The sequence below is a fragment of the Dryobates pubescens genome, chromosome 16 (assembly GCF_014839835.1).
Source record: "Dryobates pubescens isolate bDryPub1 chromosome 16, bDryPub1.pri, whole genome shotgun sequence".
In the NCBI taxonomy this organism is placed as follows: domain Eukaryota; kingdom Metazoa; phylum Chordata; class Aves; order Piciformes; family Picidae; genus Dryobates; species Dryobates pubescens.
The window spans coordinates 18,979,526-18,995,723 of record NC_071627.1 but is presented as its reverse complement, the minus strand read 5'-3'; the positions used below and the strand labels follow the sequence as shown (position 1 = coordinate 18,995,723).

Sequence of the window (16,198 nt, the reverse complement as noted above, 5' to 3'; positions counted from 1 at the left end):
AAAGCAAAACCCAAACCAAAAAAACCAAACCCCAGAAACAAAACGAAACAAAACGAGAAAAGCTTTTTTTTTCCTTCTTTCTTTAATTAATTTTGCGAGTATGTGCAAGCTAAAGGTAGTGAGCTCTGGGTTGGGGTTTTGTGTTTTGTTTTTGTTTTGTTTTTTTTTTTTTTTTTTTAAAAATATGCAGTAAAATTCTTTTTTTTTTTGTCCTTTTTTTTTTTTGTCCTCTTTTTTTTTTTTTGTGTGATATTGAAAAAACCGTCTTAAGACATTAAAATGTATAAATAGAACGACAACTTTGGCAAAAAAAAAAATCACCAAAAAAATCTACAGTATTTATAACTACGTACAAAACACAACGGCAAAGGAACAAAACCAAAAAAAAAAAAACCATAATCTCAGGTAATGCATCTTCAGAGCTTTGCTGCCTCTTGGGCTAATAGTTTTTAAGAACACTTCCCAGATAATGATAGCAAAACTTTTGTAAAACAGAAGCTATTGGTTTGGATTTGAGACTTTCCTAACAGTCACCCCGCCCCCCCCACCCCCCCCTCACCCCAACCCCCTCCCAACTCATGTTTCCATTTACTATTCCAAAGCAGTTACCTGTTGCTTAATATAGTATGATACAAACTGAGAGGGTCGACTGATACAGGAGCAATCCTAGTGGGAGGCTGACAATTAACTGTGTGCTTTTATATTGTGAGGATGCAGAACCGCAGACGAGTCTGTTCTCAGACTGCCCCACAGAAACAAATAGGTGGAGGGGAGAGGGGCTGCTCTGCAAACACCCCATGTGTGATGGCCGCTGTGTCCTTAGAGGGCTGTGCAAAATCCAAATGGCATTTCATTCACAGCTCAGGTGACACTAAGCTTGGAGAAGGCCACTCATTTGGAATGGGTTTGACATAGATAAGCTGAAGAGAAAGAGCCATGCTCATCTAATTCTGCAGTTGAACATTATGTCTAGAGGCACTGGATTTTCAGTTCAAGAGGAAATGTGTTTTATTTGCATCCTTACCTTCATCAGCTTGTTGTGGTTGCATTGTTTATACAACTATTTAGCCTGATATTAAAGACAGAGGTGACTAATCTCACCCCCCCCACCCTGCCCTCCAATATTAGTTTTCTAGGGAGTGATAGCTCTTTAATTAGAGCATGAAAAAAAAAAAGCATCATATTAGCAAGTCACCACCGGATAAGCGACCTCTATGAGCCGACCCTTAATTAAATGGCCATAATTCTTCTACGAAAAAACTAACTGGCACTTCTATTCTGTCCCATACAGACTTGTATGTAAATGACACCACTTCATTTTTCTTTACACAGCTTAAAAAAAAACCCAAAAACACAAAACAAACCAAACCAAAAAGATAATAATTAAAAAAAAAAAAAAAGAAAATCATAAATTAAAAACGTGGAGTTCCATCTCTAGTGTCCCTTGTGTAATTGTATGATGTATAAAAGACAAATGGTGTTGAGTTAAATCAAGCCTTAAAAACCCATCTAAAAAAAAAAAAAAACAAACCCAAAACAAATAAATCCCAGAAGGAAATGAAAGCAAACCCCCACCCACCAAAAAAAAAAAACACCAAACACCCCACAAAACCAAAAAACCAAAACCAAAAAACCCCAGAGGGGCGAAAAAGAAAAAGAAAAGAAAAGTGGATTTTCTATCAACATACAATAAATATATCTCCCAGGTATTTGGGATGGACAACTTGAATCAACACCTTGCAACTGTAGATTGCTAATTTCGGTATTTGCAAGGATGGTGATTTTTGTTTTGTTTAAAAATCCGCAGTTATTGTCAGATTCTTCCTTCCTTCCTTCCTTCTTTCTTTCTTTCTTTCTTTTTTTTTTTTTTTTTTAGTTTTATTATTTTTATTTTTAAAAAGGCCTGAGTAAAAAGTTCCACTCTGGGACTTGTGACAGATTCTCTCTGAAGCAGAATTCAACCTCTTCATCAATAAAATTCTTCAAGGCAATTCTTTCACATGGGGGGAACAATCATGCCAGATATAGCTGTTGGGAGGAAAGGGGAGAAGGAAGGGAGAGAGGGGGGGGGAAAGAGAGGAGGGAACAAAGTTACTTTTGTGCATTATCAAGCAACTTTAAAAATCCTCAGAGCTTTTAAACATTTATTAGCAACATACTCAGCTGTTCTGTGAATTACATTTATATCTAAGTACCTAATCCAGCAGAGACAACTATGTACACAATCATCGAGGGAAGCCTCATTCAGATCAGAAAGCGGTTTCATTTGCAAGTGGCTGCTGGAATCAGTGGTTCTCTTCAGGAAAAGTGCTCTTTACCTGACAGCAGAATCAGACCCCAGCTGATTTGATGTTTTAAATTTTTTTTAATTCCATAGAATCATAGAATCAATAAAGGTTGGAAAAGACCTCAGAGATCATCAAGTCCAACCTATTGCCTAACACCTCATGACTAACTAAACCATGGCTTCATTTCAGTTTCAAAAATCCCCAATAGCTCAGGAGGCTTGAACCTGACCCAGCCATGGCCACACATTCTTCTAAAAGGTTAAAAGCGTGGCAGATACTTGCCCCACACATGAGAAAATGGCTGGAGTCTCACTGGCCACCAGCATTATGGACCTGGCAGGGTGTTTGTTGCATTAAGCACAGGACCAGTGCTCCATTCTCCTATGCCAGCTTTCTCCTACATGTTCAGTGTTCAACCCTGGGACTTAGGTCTAGGCGCTCAGAAAAAGACTCAAACTCTCAAATCCAGTGTAGAAATTGAACTACATCCTTAGTGGTTCAGCAGACTGCTCTCCTGTGGTTTTATTACCCGTCACCAGCTACATCGAGTGAGTTGCATGCTATTATTAATTTAGAATGCCTTCTCTTTTGCTGGCTAAGCTGAATCATCAGTATTTCCTCACCTCATTTTCTATGAAACCACCTTTTAAGGAGAAGACATTCATTAAAAGTCAACAGGTACAGTAGAAGATTGTACGCGAACGTGAACTCCAGCTTGGTCTCCCCTCTGTTTACCTGGGACTCCATTAGGGTCCCATGTAACTCCAAGGGTCCATGTAATGTGCTGTGAGCAAGCACATCAGTACAGGAGGTAGTCATGCAAGTTTATGATGAAAACTGTAACAACAATGCATCTTCAAAATACCAGTTGTACAGTTACTTGCCAAAAGGCAGAAAATAGATTTGTCTTCAGGCTGGCAGCACTTCATGGGCACACTATTTAAACACTAGGTCTGCCTGCCATCTCAGACATCTGGACATGTAATTTCTTAAGGAAGAACTCAACCCTGTGACTGGTGCTGATTCATTGTGCTTTAATTACAGCTGCAATTATTTGATAAGAACAGAGCCAAAGTAAAAGACTCACAGATTTGAGGTTGGAGGGGGAGAGGAGGGAAATGTTTTCTCCACAAACACCACCATATGTGCAAGAATTACAAGTCTAATCAGCAAAGGGAGAACAGCTCGAGTAAACTGCACTGATTAAATGAAATAAAATGAGAGGAGAAGGAGAGAATGCAAAACACATCCACATGTTTGCAACAGGCCATCCTCAGAGGTGATGTGTTGCAACTACATAGCAGCATTCCAACTCTTGGAATTTATCATTCAGCAGTGGTTTTATGTAGAATAACTACTGATTGTTTGCACTCCACATAAGGGCTCTTCAAGGAGCTGAGAATGAGGATAAAAAGGGTAGAGAGGTGAGTTAAGTTGCTCTAAGTCCCACAGGAAGACACTCAAGTGAGTAGCATAGAGGACACCACTGTGTTTTAGATGTGCCTTGCTGAGCTATTTCCTATTGTGGGCTTTTTTGGCTCTAGTATGAAGATAATCTGAGGATGCATTTGTTTATTATCTCCATAGCTGTGCTGTCTCCTGTCAAATCCCAGGATGAATTTCATGTTGCCTGTATTTTTCAGAATCCTTGCCAATTTAATCAACACTGGGTGAAACAACAGCAGCTTTGTGGTTGGTTGTTTTGTTTTTTTAATCCTTTAAGGGTTTTATTTTAGCAGTTTCTGAAATACCAAGCAATGGATCCTCACAATAGGGCTGTCCTCTTGCTACATGTGACTGAAAATGAAGGAAGCTCAAGCCAAGCAATGCTCTCACTGTTGTGGTTGCTCCCTACTCTGCTCTTGCCATCCTTACATGTGGGCCAGCTTATGGACCCTGAGCTGTGGACCTCTATGGTGCCAACAAAATAGGTATTGACAGTGATGGGTCAAATCAACCAGACTATCCTACTGTTGCAGCCCTACAAGGCAGCCTCCTGCAGCTGAAGCTGAGTGTGTGATTTTCCCTGTCTGGATACACGTAAGATTCACGTGGGCATGGACCTAAACCATAGTTTTTGTGGCAGTTCTCCTTCTAGTTCATTGTATTACATAAAGAAATTTCATTTGTGTTTCTTACCTGAGGACAACAATTTTTATCCCTATTAGGAAAGCACTTGGAAATTTATGGATAGCAGCTCTTTAAGCAAAATACAGAATACAGGTTGGGCTGCAGTGCTTGGACATCAGTTAATATGTTACAGCACAAAGACAACAGTGCTCCCTTCTTGACTGCTCAGATAAGAAAGGAGCTGAGCAGATGGGAATGGGTAGTCTTCCTACATGTGATAAGTGCAACTGAGCAGAGTCAGATGGATAATTAATCCTCTGTGCCTACTACTTCAACCTTTTTGTCTGGTACATCCCTTTCTAAACTGTAAATTTTAGTGACTCTTGGAAACAAGATGTTATTTTGCTTTGGAAAAATTACCTGTGCTTCTGAAAATGTGAACATATTATCCAAACAACAATTCTCAAGCTGAAAAATTCACCATAACCAAAAAGTGGTCAAGAATTGTCTCTGTCTCAGGACAGCACAGCCGTCTGCCGTGGGTGAGAGGCTGAACAAAGGTGACATAACAGCAACTCCTCCATGGCTTAGGCATTTCCCTGTAGTTACATGTGAGCCACGCACCTTTTGCATCGGAAACAAATGGTACAGATGTAGATCTTAGCTCATTTTTTTCAGAGCATTATTGCTTTTGAAGAGCTCTGAAATTCTGAATTCAATTACAAGGCAAATGGCAAATGATATCTTTTCTGCCTAAAAGCTTTGATATTTCCATTCTTTCCAAGTCTCCATTTATATCACTCTACTTTTATTCCATAAGTGCTACATATAGTCATGCAAATTCTCTCAGCTGTAGCACGTTATTGATCCTGAAAACAGAGATATCAGTGGTAAACAGTGTAAGTATGAGATCACACCCACCTCTAAAAAGGGAAAGCAGAGAGCAGAAAAACTCCTATCAATGGGCATTATTTCTTCTATCATATACTAATTTGTATTTGCTGCCAGCAAATTACAGAAATAATGTATTTTGAGTTTTACAAAATTGCATGGCAAAGAGAACAACAGATAAGCCTAGCTGTTGTTTTAGTGAGTTCTGCTGATATCTAAGCTACATAAGGAAAGCTTGATTGCTTTCTGATGTATCCAGAAGCCCAAGAGAGATAAGACAGCCTCCTTATACATGGTTGTTTATTTAAGCAATAAGGCACAACATGCAGTGCATTTCTGAGTGATTATTACAAGCCTCAGGTGGTGTCAGAAGGCATGGGAACACAGGCTGTGTGTCTTTAACTCACCAAGAAGTTCAGTGATCACCTAGAAATGAACCTTCTCTTGGTGTCTTATTCCTATTATGAAAACTGAATTGCTAAATAAAAAGTAGGGGGAACACTCAGAAGATGTGTGTGGTTTCTGGGCATTACAGGTCTGGACGTGACATAACAACCAGGCAATCAGTAAGCCCCAGTTGAGTCCACTGCTCTCAGCTCATTCCATAATTGCTTTTCATAATTGAGCATGTATCTGAGAATTCCATGTCTTGTGAAAGGAAAAAAAAACAAAACACAGAGCCTGAAAGAGCTTTCTCCTGGTACTTGCTTTTTCTCCCCACCCATAACAGCAAGGTGGCACAAGGTAAAGAGAAGGGAAAAAAAATAGCATTTTCAAAGGCCTCTAGCAGTGAACTCTTAACTCCTTTTTCCCCATTTCTTTATTTACTTTCATTTGGAGGTGAATCATTTTAGCTGCTGCCTTCTTAAACCATGCAAAAATCAATCTGCCAAACACTACCCCTCAGCTGAAAATTTTGCTGTATTTTATTCCTGACACAATTTGTGTTTATAACAAAGCCCTGACTGAAGGTACCTCAGTTCTGCTTACACGCTCCTAGTAATTCCACAGTTCCTGTGTGCATGTGTGTACAACTGCATGGATTCCTCCTTCCAGTGCACCAGGGTAAAATGCACAGAGGACAATGCTTTCCTTCAGTCACAAGAGATCCTAGCTTTTATGAATGAATTCCTGCCACTCTGCCTGCATATAGATTTTTGGGGGGGCTGTTAATGGTGCTATCAGCATTATGCCTGCAAGCTCGGCGTTTCTCTTTCCAGTGGCCATAGAGTGACAGGTGGAGTCTGCAGAACTATTCTCCCCCTGCTCTGTACAGATCTTGCTGAATATGGTTTTAGAAAAGATGGATTTTGTTCCCTGCTCAATGCTCTTTGGATAATTTGCCCAGGCACGTGGAAGGGAAAACAGACCTCAGGTCTGGAGGAAGCACACCGCATACCACAAAATCTTTTCCACCTCTGGCTGCAGTTGGCTGCATCTGCTTATGGAAACTCCTTGGTCTAAGTGAGCATGAAAACATCTCTCTCAGGGCACTAATGTGTAGTGAGGTAATTACACAGGAAGGTTTAGACACAGAGTTGTAAAACAGGCTGAGCCAAACAATGAAATGGGCAGTGCTGGTCTTTGCAGCGTCCTCAGCTTGACAACGCTTTTGTCTGTCACTCCCTCGGCTTGCATCAACGCTTCAAAACCTATTTGGGTGCTAATGCTGGAATACTTCATAATGAGAGGGGAAGGGATGCAGAAAAAGAGCAGCCCCTTGATACCAACAGTTGGAGAGGCTTTTCAAAAAGGCTCTGCATCATTTATGGAATTAATTGGCACAGAACTACATTAATCAGTGGTATGAGTTAAACTGGAAAGTGCTGCTGTTAGTTTGTAATGTGTCTTCTGTTTATGGAAGGCAAAGGTTTGTGCCAAACTCTGTAACCATCTCTTTGCTGTCAGTAGGATTTCTGCACAAGTGCACTATGACAAAGGAAAAAAAAAAAAAAGGAAGGGAAGATTGAGTGACGTACTTCAGGAGAAGGCCAGCCCCTGGAGAGACCCTGCAGTGGAGTACTTGCTAGAGTCCACAAAAGACTGGTCTGATAAAGGACGACAACAGGGAATAAGAGAGGAAAGAAAGAAAAAGGATGGTATTAGTAAGCTGAAATATTACTTGTTTTTATCATAACAGTAGGTCTGTGCTTTAAAAGACACAGCCTGTCAATTCAGCAGTATTAGTCCAGTTAGAGATAGGGTGGTTGCTAAACTCTTGCATGGTCTGGTGGTGGAGTCCAATTACTCTTTACAGAAGGAAACTTTAGGACAAAGACCACCAGAGACTCCCCATTGTCTTCTATCTCCTTTGACAACTCAGTGTCACTTAGAGCCTTGCAAAGCACTGGAAACTCAGAGTTCTGAGAGCTGCCATCTCTGCTCCAGACTTGGTTTCACCTACCTTGCAGGCTATTGCCATTGGTGCTGGTGCAGGTGGGAGGAGGAGAAGTTTGCGGTCTCACGACAGGCGCAAAAGCACTCTTCTGTTTCACCGCTGAGACCATGTTGGCTGGTGAGAAGGAGAAAATCCCAGAGGAACTGCTACAGTTTGAGGGGAGGCTAGTGGAGGAGGCCATTGTCGGACTCGATGGCACAACTAGAGGAAAAAAGACGCCCCAAAAGGCATTCCTTAGTATTAGATAATCAGCAGGCTGCAGGAACAAGACAATTCTGCTTCTTGGGCACACTGGGTCTGATTTCAAATGGCTAAAGTCTTGACTGCAGTTAGATATCTGGTTGGTCACAAAGTGTGATCGATCATTACAGGAAACTCACTTGTTCACTTGTTTTGTTTTGCAGATGTACAGGAGCAGTAATTCTAGGAGCTCTCAAACAATCAGTTCTCTACCACTGCAATCCTTTATCCTTATAACAACCCCATCCTGCCATCCTCTTTCAAACTTCTCTAGGAATTGGCATTACTCACAGCTCTGGCCTGAATTGGTAATGTTTTTGTGCAGGTGGACAAGAGGGGATTCCAGACTCTGTAGGTAATTCAGGGGTGACAAAACTGATGGGCAAGATTGGTCAAAGTGCAAATTTGGATCTGGAAAGTTTAACTTGTAAATGTTTGACTTTTTAACCGACCTCCAAATTCAGAATTTTAAGCCACGCTTTCCTTACAGCAAGGTGGGTCCAGAAAAAGATCTATGGGGTTTCAGGCAAACTTGCAAAAGGTAAGGAAGGTCTTAGTGACGACCCAGCCAACCTGCTTGTCAAAACTCCACAGAAATGGTTAAGTTTCTTTCCTCTCTCAAACCCTGCAAGAACTAGAGTTTAAAAGGATTTATTCCAAAAGCTGGGAATGTATATATACACACACATGCATATACATGGAGGCTGTCCAGCATGAAGCAAACAGTGAGATGACTGCTCTGACAGTTCTTCCCTCCTTTGATCTCTTGGCACTGGTGTTTTCAGTGCCTGTTGCACAAAACAATGAGTGGATAACTGACAGAAATCATACTTTTCTTTTATATCCCAAGGGAAGAAGCCACTCAACCTTTCTCACAATGGCCACAGATGCTTTCCATGTTATAACTACTAGTACCAAGTCAGTTTCCATCTTCCTTATATCCATCAGCTTTGGGAAGGTTTATACTGTAGGGACTTGCCAGGAATTCTTAGTGATATGAAAACCAGTCATATGTCTTATATGACCATTTGATCTATGCACTGGAAGAGAGCTGGCATTTCATATCTCACCCAAGATGGAGAGTTTTGAAAATGAAAGTCTGTTTTATAATGGCCAAGACAAAAAGTTCTCCCAGAGGATCTGTGACCACCACCTGAATATAGTCAATACTACATTCTCATTCAGAGACATCGACTGAAATCTCAGCTGGAACAGCTGAGCAATGAAGCCAGTCAAATGAAGAGCTGGCTTTAACTACAAGACTGAATAAAATGAGAATATTCAGGGTTTCCAAATAAGTGTAGAGGTGCAAACCTGCTACACAGGAGGCTGAGTTTTTAAGTCCTTAAACCATTATTTTACTATATAACGGGATAAATATCTTTGGTTCATGCATTTACCACTCAGGTTTTAAGATAATTTATTTCCATGAAAATAAAGCCAACTAGTTTTATATTCATCCAGAATTGCCAGTTTCCCCTTTTATCCAACAACAATAAAAGAGGGAAGACCCAATAGTAGAATTCCATACTTTCATTCTTCACCCTGTTTAGAAACTGCTTATACACATGAGGGAGCTATGAATAATTACATTATTATAGAGTACATTTCCTATCATCTGGGCTTTGAATTGTTATTATTTGCATTTATGTAGATAAAAATCACCCTATTAAAGTTCATATTTGAGAATCTGATATCATATTTGTTAACACTGAGAAAATCAATTAATGGAAATTAAATGTTCAAAGTTTCACAGTCTGACAGATACAATCTTAGTCTGAAGTCACTCTGTGTCTGGGAGTACTTGCTAAGGGAGAGCAATCAAAGCACCTAAATTGAATTGCTACTATACAGCAATTAGTTTATTGATTTAATTAAGAATGCCACCTTTTAATTTTCAGGTCATGATTGAAGCATTTTCTGATTCCATGGATTAGGCATTAGCAGAATGACAGATCTAGCAAGAAAGCCTCCCAAAATATAACCAGAATAGAGAATCAGTGCTGGGAAGTGAAGTGCCATTCTAAAGAGGACTTTGTTCATAAATATGAAATAACACACTGCTAGAGTATTTTAAATGCATTACTGGCATCTGCTTCAAAAAAGAGATGTCTCATCAATCATCTTATATTATGAATTCAGAGTGCACAGATTCTATGACAGCAAATTCGACTTAATAAGTAAGGTACTTTGTAACATTGCATGTTACATTATTATTAGAGTACAAAAATAATAACTGGTTAGCAATTCCCAGTTTATAAGTACTAGTTATGTGGGTAAACATGTTATGCTAAATTTGCAGCAGCTAAGAATCCTTGGAGGTAAGATTTTAAATCACTGTTTCTATCCCCTTCTTAATTCTGTACTCCAGCAATGCAATTCAAAATAACTCATGCCTGCTGTTACAACCACTAAACTTCAGGTTTGTTGCATAAACCTTGGATTTTCAGTAGTCTGCTTGTCCTGTCCGTGCTAGGGCCTCAGCCAATAAACCTATTTATGTGACAAGACCTTCCGGCCTGATTCTGCTAGCAGCTTCCTACAGATGTCAGTGGATTCCTTTATGCCACATGAGTCATATCTTAACAGCTGGAAAAAGATATGGGTTTTTTTCTGCAACAAATATCCTTAGCTTCCTTTTACACCCACTGCAACAAAAAATTATGTACTGTCAACCAACTTTTGATTCACTCCAACAGTCATTAAGTCAGTCGTGCCATCACTGCTTTCTAGCAATGTTTAGGACCGTGTTTCACATGGACAGAGTATAAGGTAAGTTATGAAAATAGCAGCACAAGTCATGAGAAACATTACACTTTTTAAGCTCTTATGAGATATAATAATAATAATAATAATAATAATAATAATAATAATAATAATAATAATAATAATAGATCATTGCTGGCAACACTAACATCTTCAAAGTGCTGCAAAGGCCAGTTCCTTGAAGAGGAGAGAAAAGAGCAACCTGTGTTTCAGGTGCTCAAAATAGCAACTAAATATTGAGCACCACAAAAAAAATATCACCATCTCCTTCTACTGAAAATGTGCAAAACAGAGGAGAAGCCATATAATACTCACTGGCATAGGGAGAATTGGCAGCAGATCCATTCAGGAAAGTTGGAGAACCGCCTAAATTTGACATTCCAGCATTGCCATAGCCATTCATGCTTGTTGTGACAGAGTTATAATTTGTCTGCTGAGGGGTGGTGCTTGGCACATAGCCATGAGGTGACACGCTGCTCGAGTTGCGAGTAAAACCTTTTGTGGGGAGGGAATACATTTAGAAATTGCTATTAGCCCAAGCACAGTTTCTTACACAAACAGCTACAAACAAGTAACTCTGGGCTACCATGCCAGCAGCCTAGTCCACCTGTGGTGAGTACAGGAAGGGACAGCACTGACCACCACATCCTCCAAGTATGAACCCTCATTGCCTAGGTCATCACTGATGGGAGCAAGAAGTTGGAGGAGGGAGGCTACAGCTTCCACAGCTCCTCAGGAAACCCATGCCCTCAAGCAAAGATTGCCACTGAGTATTATAGGAGCAGTCTCTAAAAGGGCTGTTTGTAGGAAATGGAGTAAACACGACCTACATTTTCAAAGTGAGGCACACATACTGACTTGAGGTATGTTAAAAGCATGTGATTTTTGTAACTCTCTTCTGATGTCACTCTCGTTTAACCATCTCAAATTATATGGTCACTGCACACTTCAGAAAATGAAGGGTATATTTCTCATAGTAGTTGGGATATCCTGAGGGGTTTTTTTGCCCTGGTCTGATCATCATGTTGGTAGAAAATGACTAGAAAATTTGGCACCAAGTTAAAACCTGAATATCTACCTACTTCTGGAAATCACATTCGGGGGGAACTTGTGTCTAAATATCCAATAAAAGGAAGATTTGTTTCTAGGAGCACAGAAATACAAACTGCATCTTTTGCTCCTAGAAGGAAAAAAATGCCATCTTTTCTCCCTACCACACAGTACATTCATCAAATATTTAAATCTAAAAATAATGGCTATGGTTTTTTAGTGTAATGCCAAATCATTTTGCCTGCATCTCCAGAACAGCTTCATTCTAACACTTTCTAATTAAAGTGGGGTTTTTTTAAGTTGGATAATAAATAGAGCTGAGCAAAGGAGAGGGAGAAATGTTTTTACCAAAACATTCTTCACTTTTCTAAATTTCATTTTTATGTGTAGGAGTTAAAACAATATTGGTTTGAAACACAGTGAAAGGCACTGTATTTTAAAAACTGAAGAACCTGTCAAAATGTCTTTGTAAATACTTCTAATCTGGCTAGTTTCAAAACTTAGGAAAGGCTCAAATTAAAACCAAACAAACAAACAAATATTGTGCCTCTTGCAAAACCAGACCAAACAGAAAAATATTCAAGGGATACTTCTGTGTTACAAGGAAATGATTGATTCTGTGATACATGTGGTGCAGACTGTGAGATCAGCCATCCTCAGGAAAATATATAAGCAAGTACTTCAAATAAAGTACATGCTCAAGTCAATAGAAACCTTTTCAAAGTGGTGGGATTTAAACACAACTACATGGATTATTTTGAGCAGAAGGAAAACCTGTTTAGATAGGTGCAAAAGTGCTCTCCCCAAACTGGGGTAAAAGTCACTGAAGAAAGCCCCATCTCCTGACAGTATAGTGTCATTAAGGGGTTGTGCACGCATTTGGGATGGTATCTGTCTGGACATGCTCCTAGTCTTCAGTTTTCACCACTCTCTCACTGCTCTACATGTTTCCCTGCCTTTCATCAGAAAAGGTTCATAGGGAGAGGAAGATGAGTCTTCTTCTGACCCTGATTGGTGGCTTGTGAGGCTTCAGAAACATTGACGGCTAGTTGACCACTAAAGGAATTCACTCCCATCATTCCTGCATGGACTGACGTGTTAGCAAGGGCGGGGAGCTGGTTGTGATTGCGGGGGACGCTGTAGAGTGCTTCTGCAATGTCTGCTGCTCTTTTCAGGATTATTTCCTGGAGGATAAGAGAGGGGGGGAAAAAAATGAATAAAAGAGTTACCAATGTGACTCTGACAAACCTTTTCTTTCACACTAAAATGAAACATTTCCCTGTCCAAAGGCAAAACCCTGATGGTTTTCTCTCTAAACCAATTGGCTGACTGATAGCTAAAGCTTCTAAGTCCTGCTGCATACGTGATATATCCTGACATCTGTGGTAAGAAAGTTGGAAGTTTCAATCCCTGTAGCCATGCTTCTGTATAACAAGACCAACTGGCAGAATGGGGCTGGAGCCTAGATCTGCTCCACCTTAAAGCTGTCTTTAGGGTAAGATTGAAAAATCACTGGTGGCAAGCCATAATACATATCATTGCCCATATTACATAGTAGCTGCTGAAAGTGGGCAAATGCCTCCAGGGTTAATAACATGTTGCTTTTACAAGCACTAAATTAATATCCTTTGAAAGAGAAAGCAAGCAAACTAAGCCCCACTCCAGATATGACATTGCCCTCTATATTTATTCTTGTCTCACATTGCAGTATCATATACCTTTAGCCCCTGATCTATCTATACATCTAAGAAATAGCCATGGTTTAGAATTGCTGAAGTAGAATGCATTTACCTGGTTATTATGTGGCATACCATAGAGTGCTTCTACTAAATCAGCAGCCCTCTTCAGTATTACTTCCTGTCAATACAAAAACAGATGCATTCCTCTGAGTTCAATAAACTCCTTTGGGAGGGGGGGACCCAAATATTAGAATCTTTTATACTCGTCTATAAGTTGTGCTGTGGGTTTTGTTTATTTTCCCTCCACCAGGTACACCTTAATTGTAAGAACTCTCAGCAGCCACAGAATGGTGTTAAATCGCTAGTTCATCCTATTCACACACACGCTTAATCAAGTCAAAAGGTGAGAATCATTGGTGCTGCAAAATAAAATACATCACTCAATTGTCTCTACCATCTGCACTATAAACCACTCATCGGTTTATTGCAGAGTACAATCCTGAGGTCATTTACTAGATTACTGCAATCAATGTCATTCAGAGCGTGTTATGAATCCCTTCGATGTGTTTATTTTATTCTTAATTGCGTACTGCAGGAATGGTGACCTTACCCAGCAGGCCACATTCAAAAGATCTCCAATCAGTGCTACTGGTAATGTAGCCTTTCAACTTTGTTGGTTCGTATCCCCCCATATGTTGGGTCAGGATAAGATCCATGTACATAAAATGATGCACAAGAGGAAAACATAGGCAGTATGAGAGAGTGGCCCTGTGTAGTGCAGTGCTTCCTAAGGAAATTCCCTGTGTGGACAGAGAATTTAAAACACTCTGGGATTTACTTTTTCATTTGGAGCAAATTTTTCTCTCTCCATTTTCCTATTTGCTTCCTTGCATCTAATATTTCTTAGAGAATTTAAAACTATTTTAAATGTCAGTAATAACAGCATTTCCTGCATTCACAGTATCACTAACAGTATCACAGCATCACTAAGGTTGGAAGAGACCTCGAGGATCATCGAGTCCAACCTGAAGCAGTGCAGGGAAAAAAAATATCAGTGTGAAAAAAAAGATCTCTATGAACAATCTTGATTTAAAAAAAAAAAAAAGATGTAAAAATTCACTGCAGAATTAACTCAGAACTTTTTTTTTTTCCTTTTTTTTTTTGGTTTCAAAGCATCTAGCAGAACCCCAATTGCCTGATAAAAAAACCCCACCCAACCAGCTGAGACTGCCCTTTGAGCAAAACATATTGTTGTAATTCCCAGCTAAGTACATCTGTAATATACTAACACAACGCTCTTCGCTATGGCATATTTCTGCAGCTAGCTTACAAAAATAGTGCCACCGCTGAGGGTTTTACAGTTTCCTGCAAAGTTAAACTTTTAAACTTAAAATATTTTACACAATAGCCATATTTTACACCAAAAAGAAACAGTAATGCTCAATTTTCGTATACTGTAGACTCTGATCAGAAAATAGAGATATAATTGCGTTCATTTTGCTGTCACCATAACCTCTTCAAAAATCCTTGAACAACTCTTCAAATGACAAGCTTTTAGATGCATATTAGCATTTTTTTCAATTTTAAATTCTCTATAATATAAGGTAAAATAGTTGTCATACTGCAGTAACTACTTATGACATATATAATGTCCTAAATTCAAAAATGAGATGGAGGATTTTTGTACTCCCAGTAAACATTTAGGCTTGCCTTCTTGTTGCACACACCCCTCCTCTCAGAACACACATTGGAATTATTTGCCACATATGAAGTGAAATGCAATCTATAATTGATGGGGTTTAAAATCCCTACATTTGAAAGAGATTCTGAGGAGTTTAGTTGCCCCAGCCAGTTTCTGGTTGGTTTTGTTTGCTTGCTTGTTTTCCCTTTCTGTTGTGGTGGTTGTTTTGTGGTGGGTTTTTTTGATGTAGCTTGACCACGACAGTTAGCAGCATAGTCATGGACAGACAGACAAAGAACCAACATCCAGGTACAATCAATCCCTTTTGCCTTACAGAATTATCAGAACACTGAGTTGCCCTTTTTGCCTCACAGGGAAGACACAAACTAGTGAAGAACAGATATGGTGCTGAAAAAATGTTTGGTTTTGTTGTTTTGTTGTGGTTTTTTGCAATCCCTGATTTTAGGTGGAAAATTACTGCACAGGTGTTTGACTTTACAAACTACGATTTATTTCCCCTCAGTAAAAATTGTTTGCTCTATATATTTCACTGATGGAAAATTAGAATGTGATAGAGAGCCCTCAAACTGCTTTGGAATATTGTTAGCCTAAGCTGTCATTATGCCAAATTACTAAAAAAAGAGAAGGTTTCAATAGTCATTTCTGCTCTACCTGACTAATCATAGTTATTTATGTAATGCTGAGCTAAAAAACCTTAGAATGCATCTAAAAAGAGACTGAAGACCATGTTAAAAAGTGAAGCAATTGCACAGAATCTTGCAGCCGCTCTACCTAATACCAAATACAATCCAGTTCTTAAACACTGAAAGTTCTTTGCTGCCATATTATATTGCATGTAAATAGACTAATTGTGATGAGGATTTATTGAAAAATGATTGACAAGTAGCATTCAATTTTCCTAGCTAGTTAATGGGTTTGGGGTATTTTATTTTTTTTCAACATTTTAAGAGTCTGTAAAATCTGAGTTTCATGTTTTTTCTCTAACAGTATTTTCACACAATACATGCATTTCTTGCTTATGGCATTTTCAGTTCATACAAAGTAGATGCCATGCAAAAACTCCTGTGTCAATTAGTGGTCTCTTCTGTTCCAGAGCTGATGGTAGTTCTTAGAG

General features: G+C 39.3%; 1 protein-coding gene across 7 annotated transcripts in view; it reads right to left on the bottom strand.

The window, feature by feature from the left end:
• Positions 1 to 1,907: 1,907 nt before the first annotated feature.
• EBF1 (EBF transcription factor 1) overlaps positions 1,908 to 16,198 on the bottom strand; it is a 280,885-nt gene continuing 266,594 nt past the window's right edge. For 4 of the 7 annotated variants that reach the window (XM_054168242.1, XM_054168243.1, XM_054168244.1 and 1 more), the window contains exons 12-17: positions 13,495 to 13,560; positions 12,710 to 12,887; positions 10,969 to 11,148; positions 7,654 to 7,848; positions 7,229 to 7,297; positions 1,994 to 2,028 (exon numbers count right to left, since the gene is read on the bottom strand). In XM_054168242.1, coding sequence (XP_054024217.1) covers positions 7,230 to 7,297; positions 7,654 to 7,848; positions 10,969 to 11,148; positions 12,710 to 12,887; positions 13,495 to 13,560 — 687 coding nt within the window. In that variant the 3' untranslated portion in view covers positions 1,994 to 2,028; position 7,229. Of the gene's footprint in view, positions 2,029 to 7,228; positions 7,298 to 7,653; positions 7,849 to 10,968; positions 11,149 to 12,709; positions 12,888 to 13,494; positions 13,561 to 16,198 lie in introns of all 7 variants that reach the window. The other 3 variants (XM_054168245.1, XM_054168246.1, XM_054168247.1) reach the window with 1 other exon arrangement.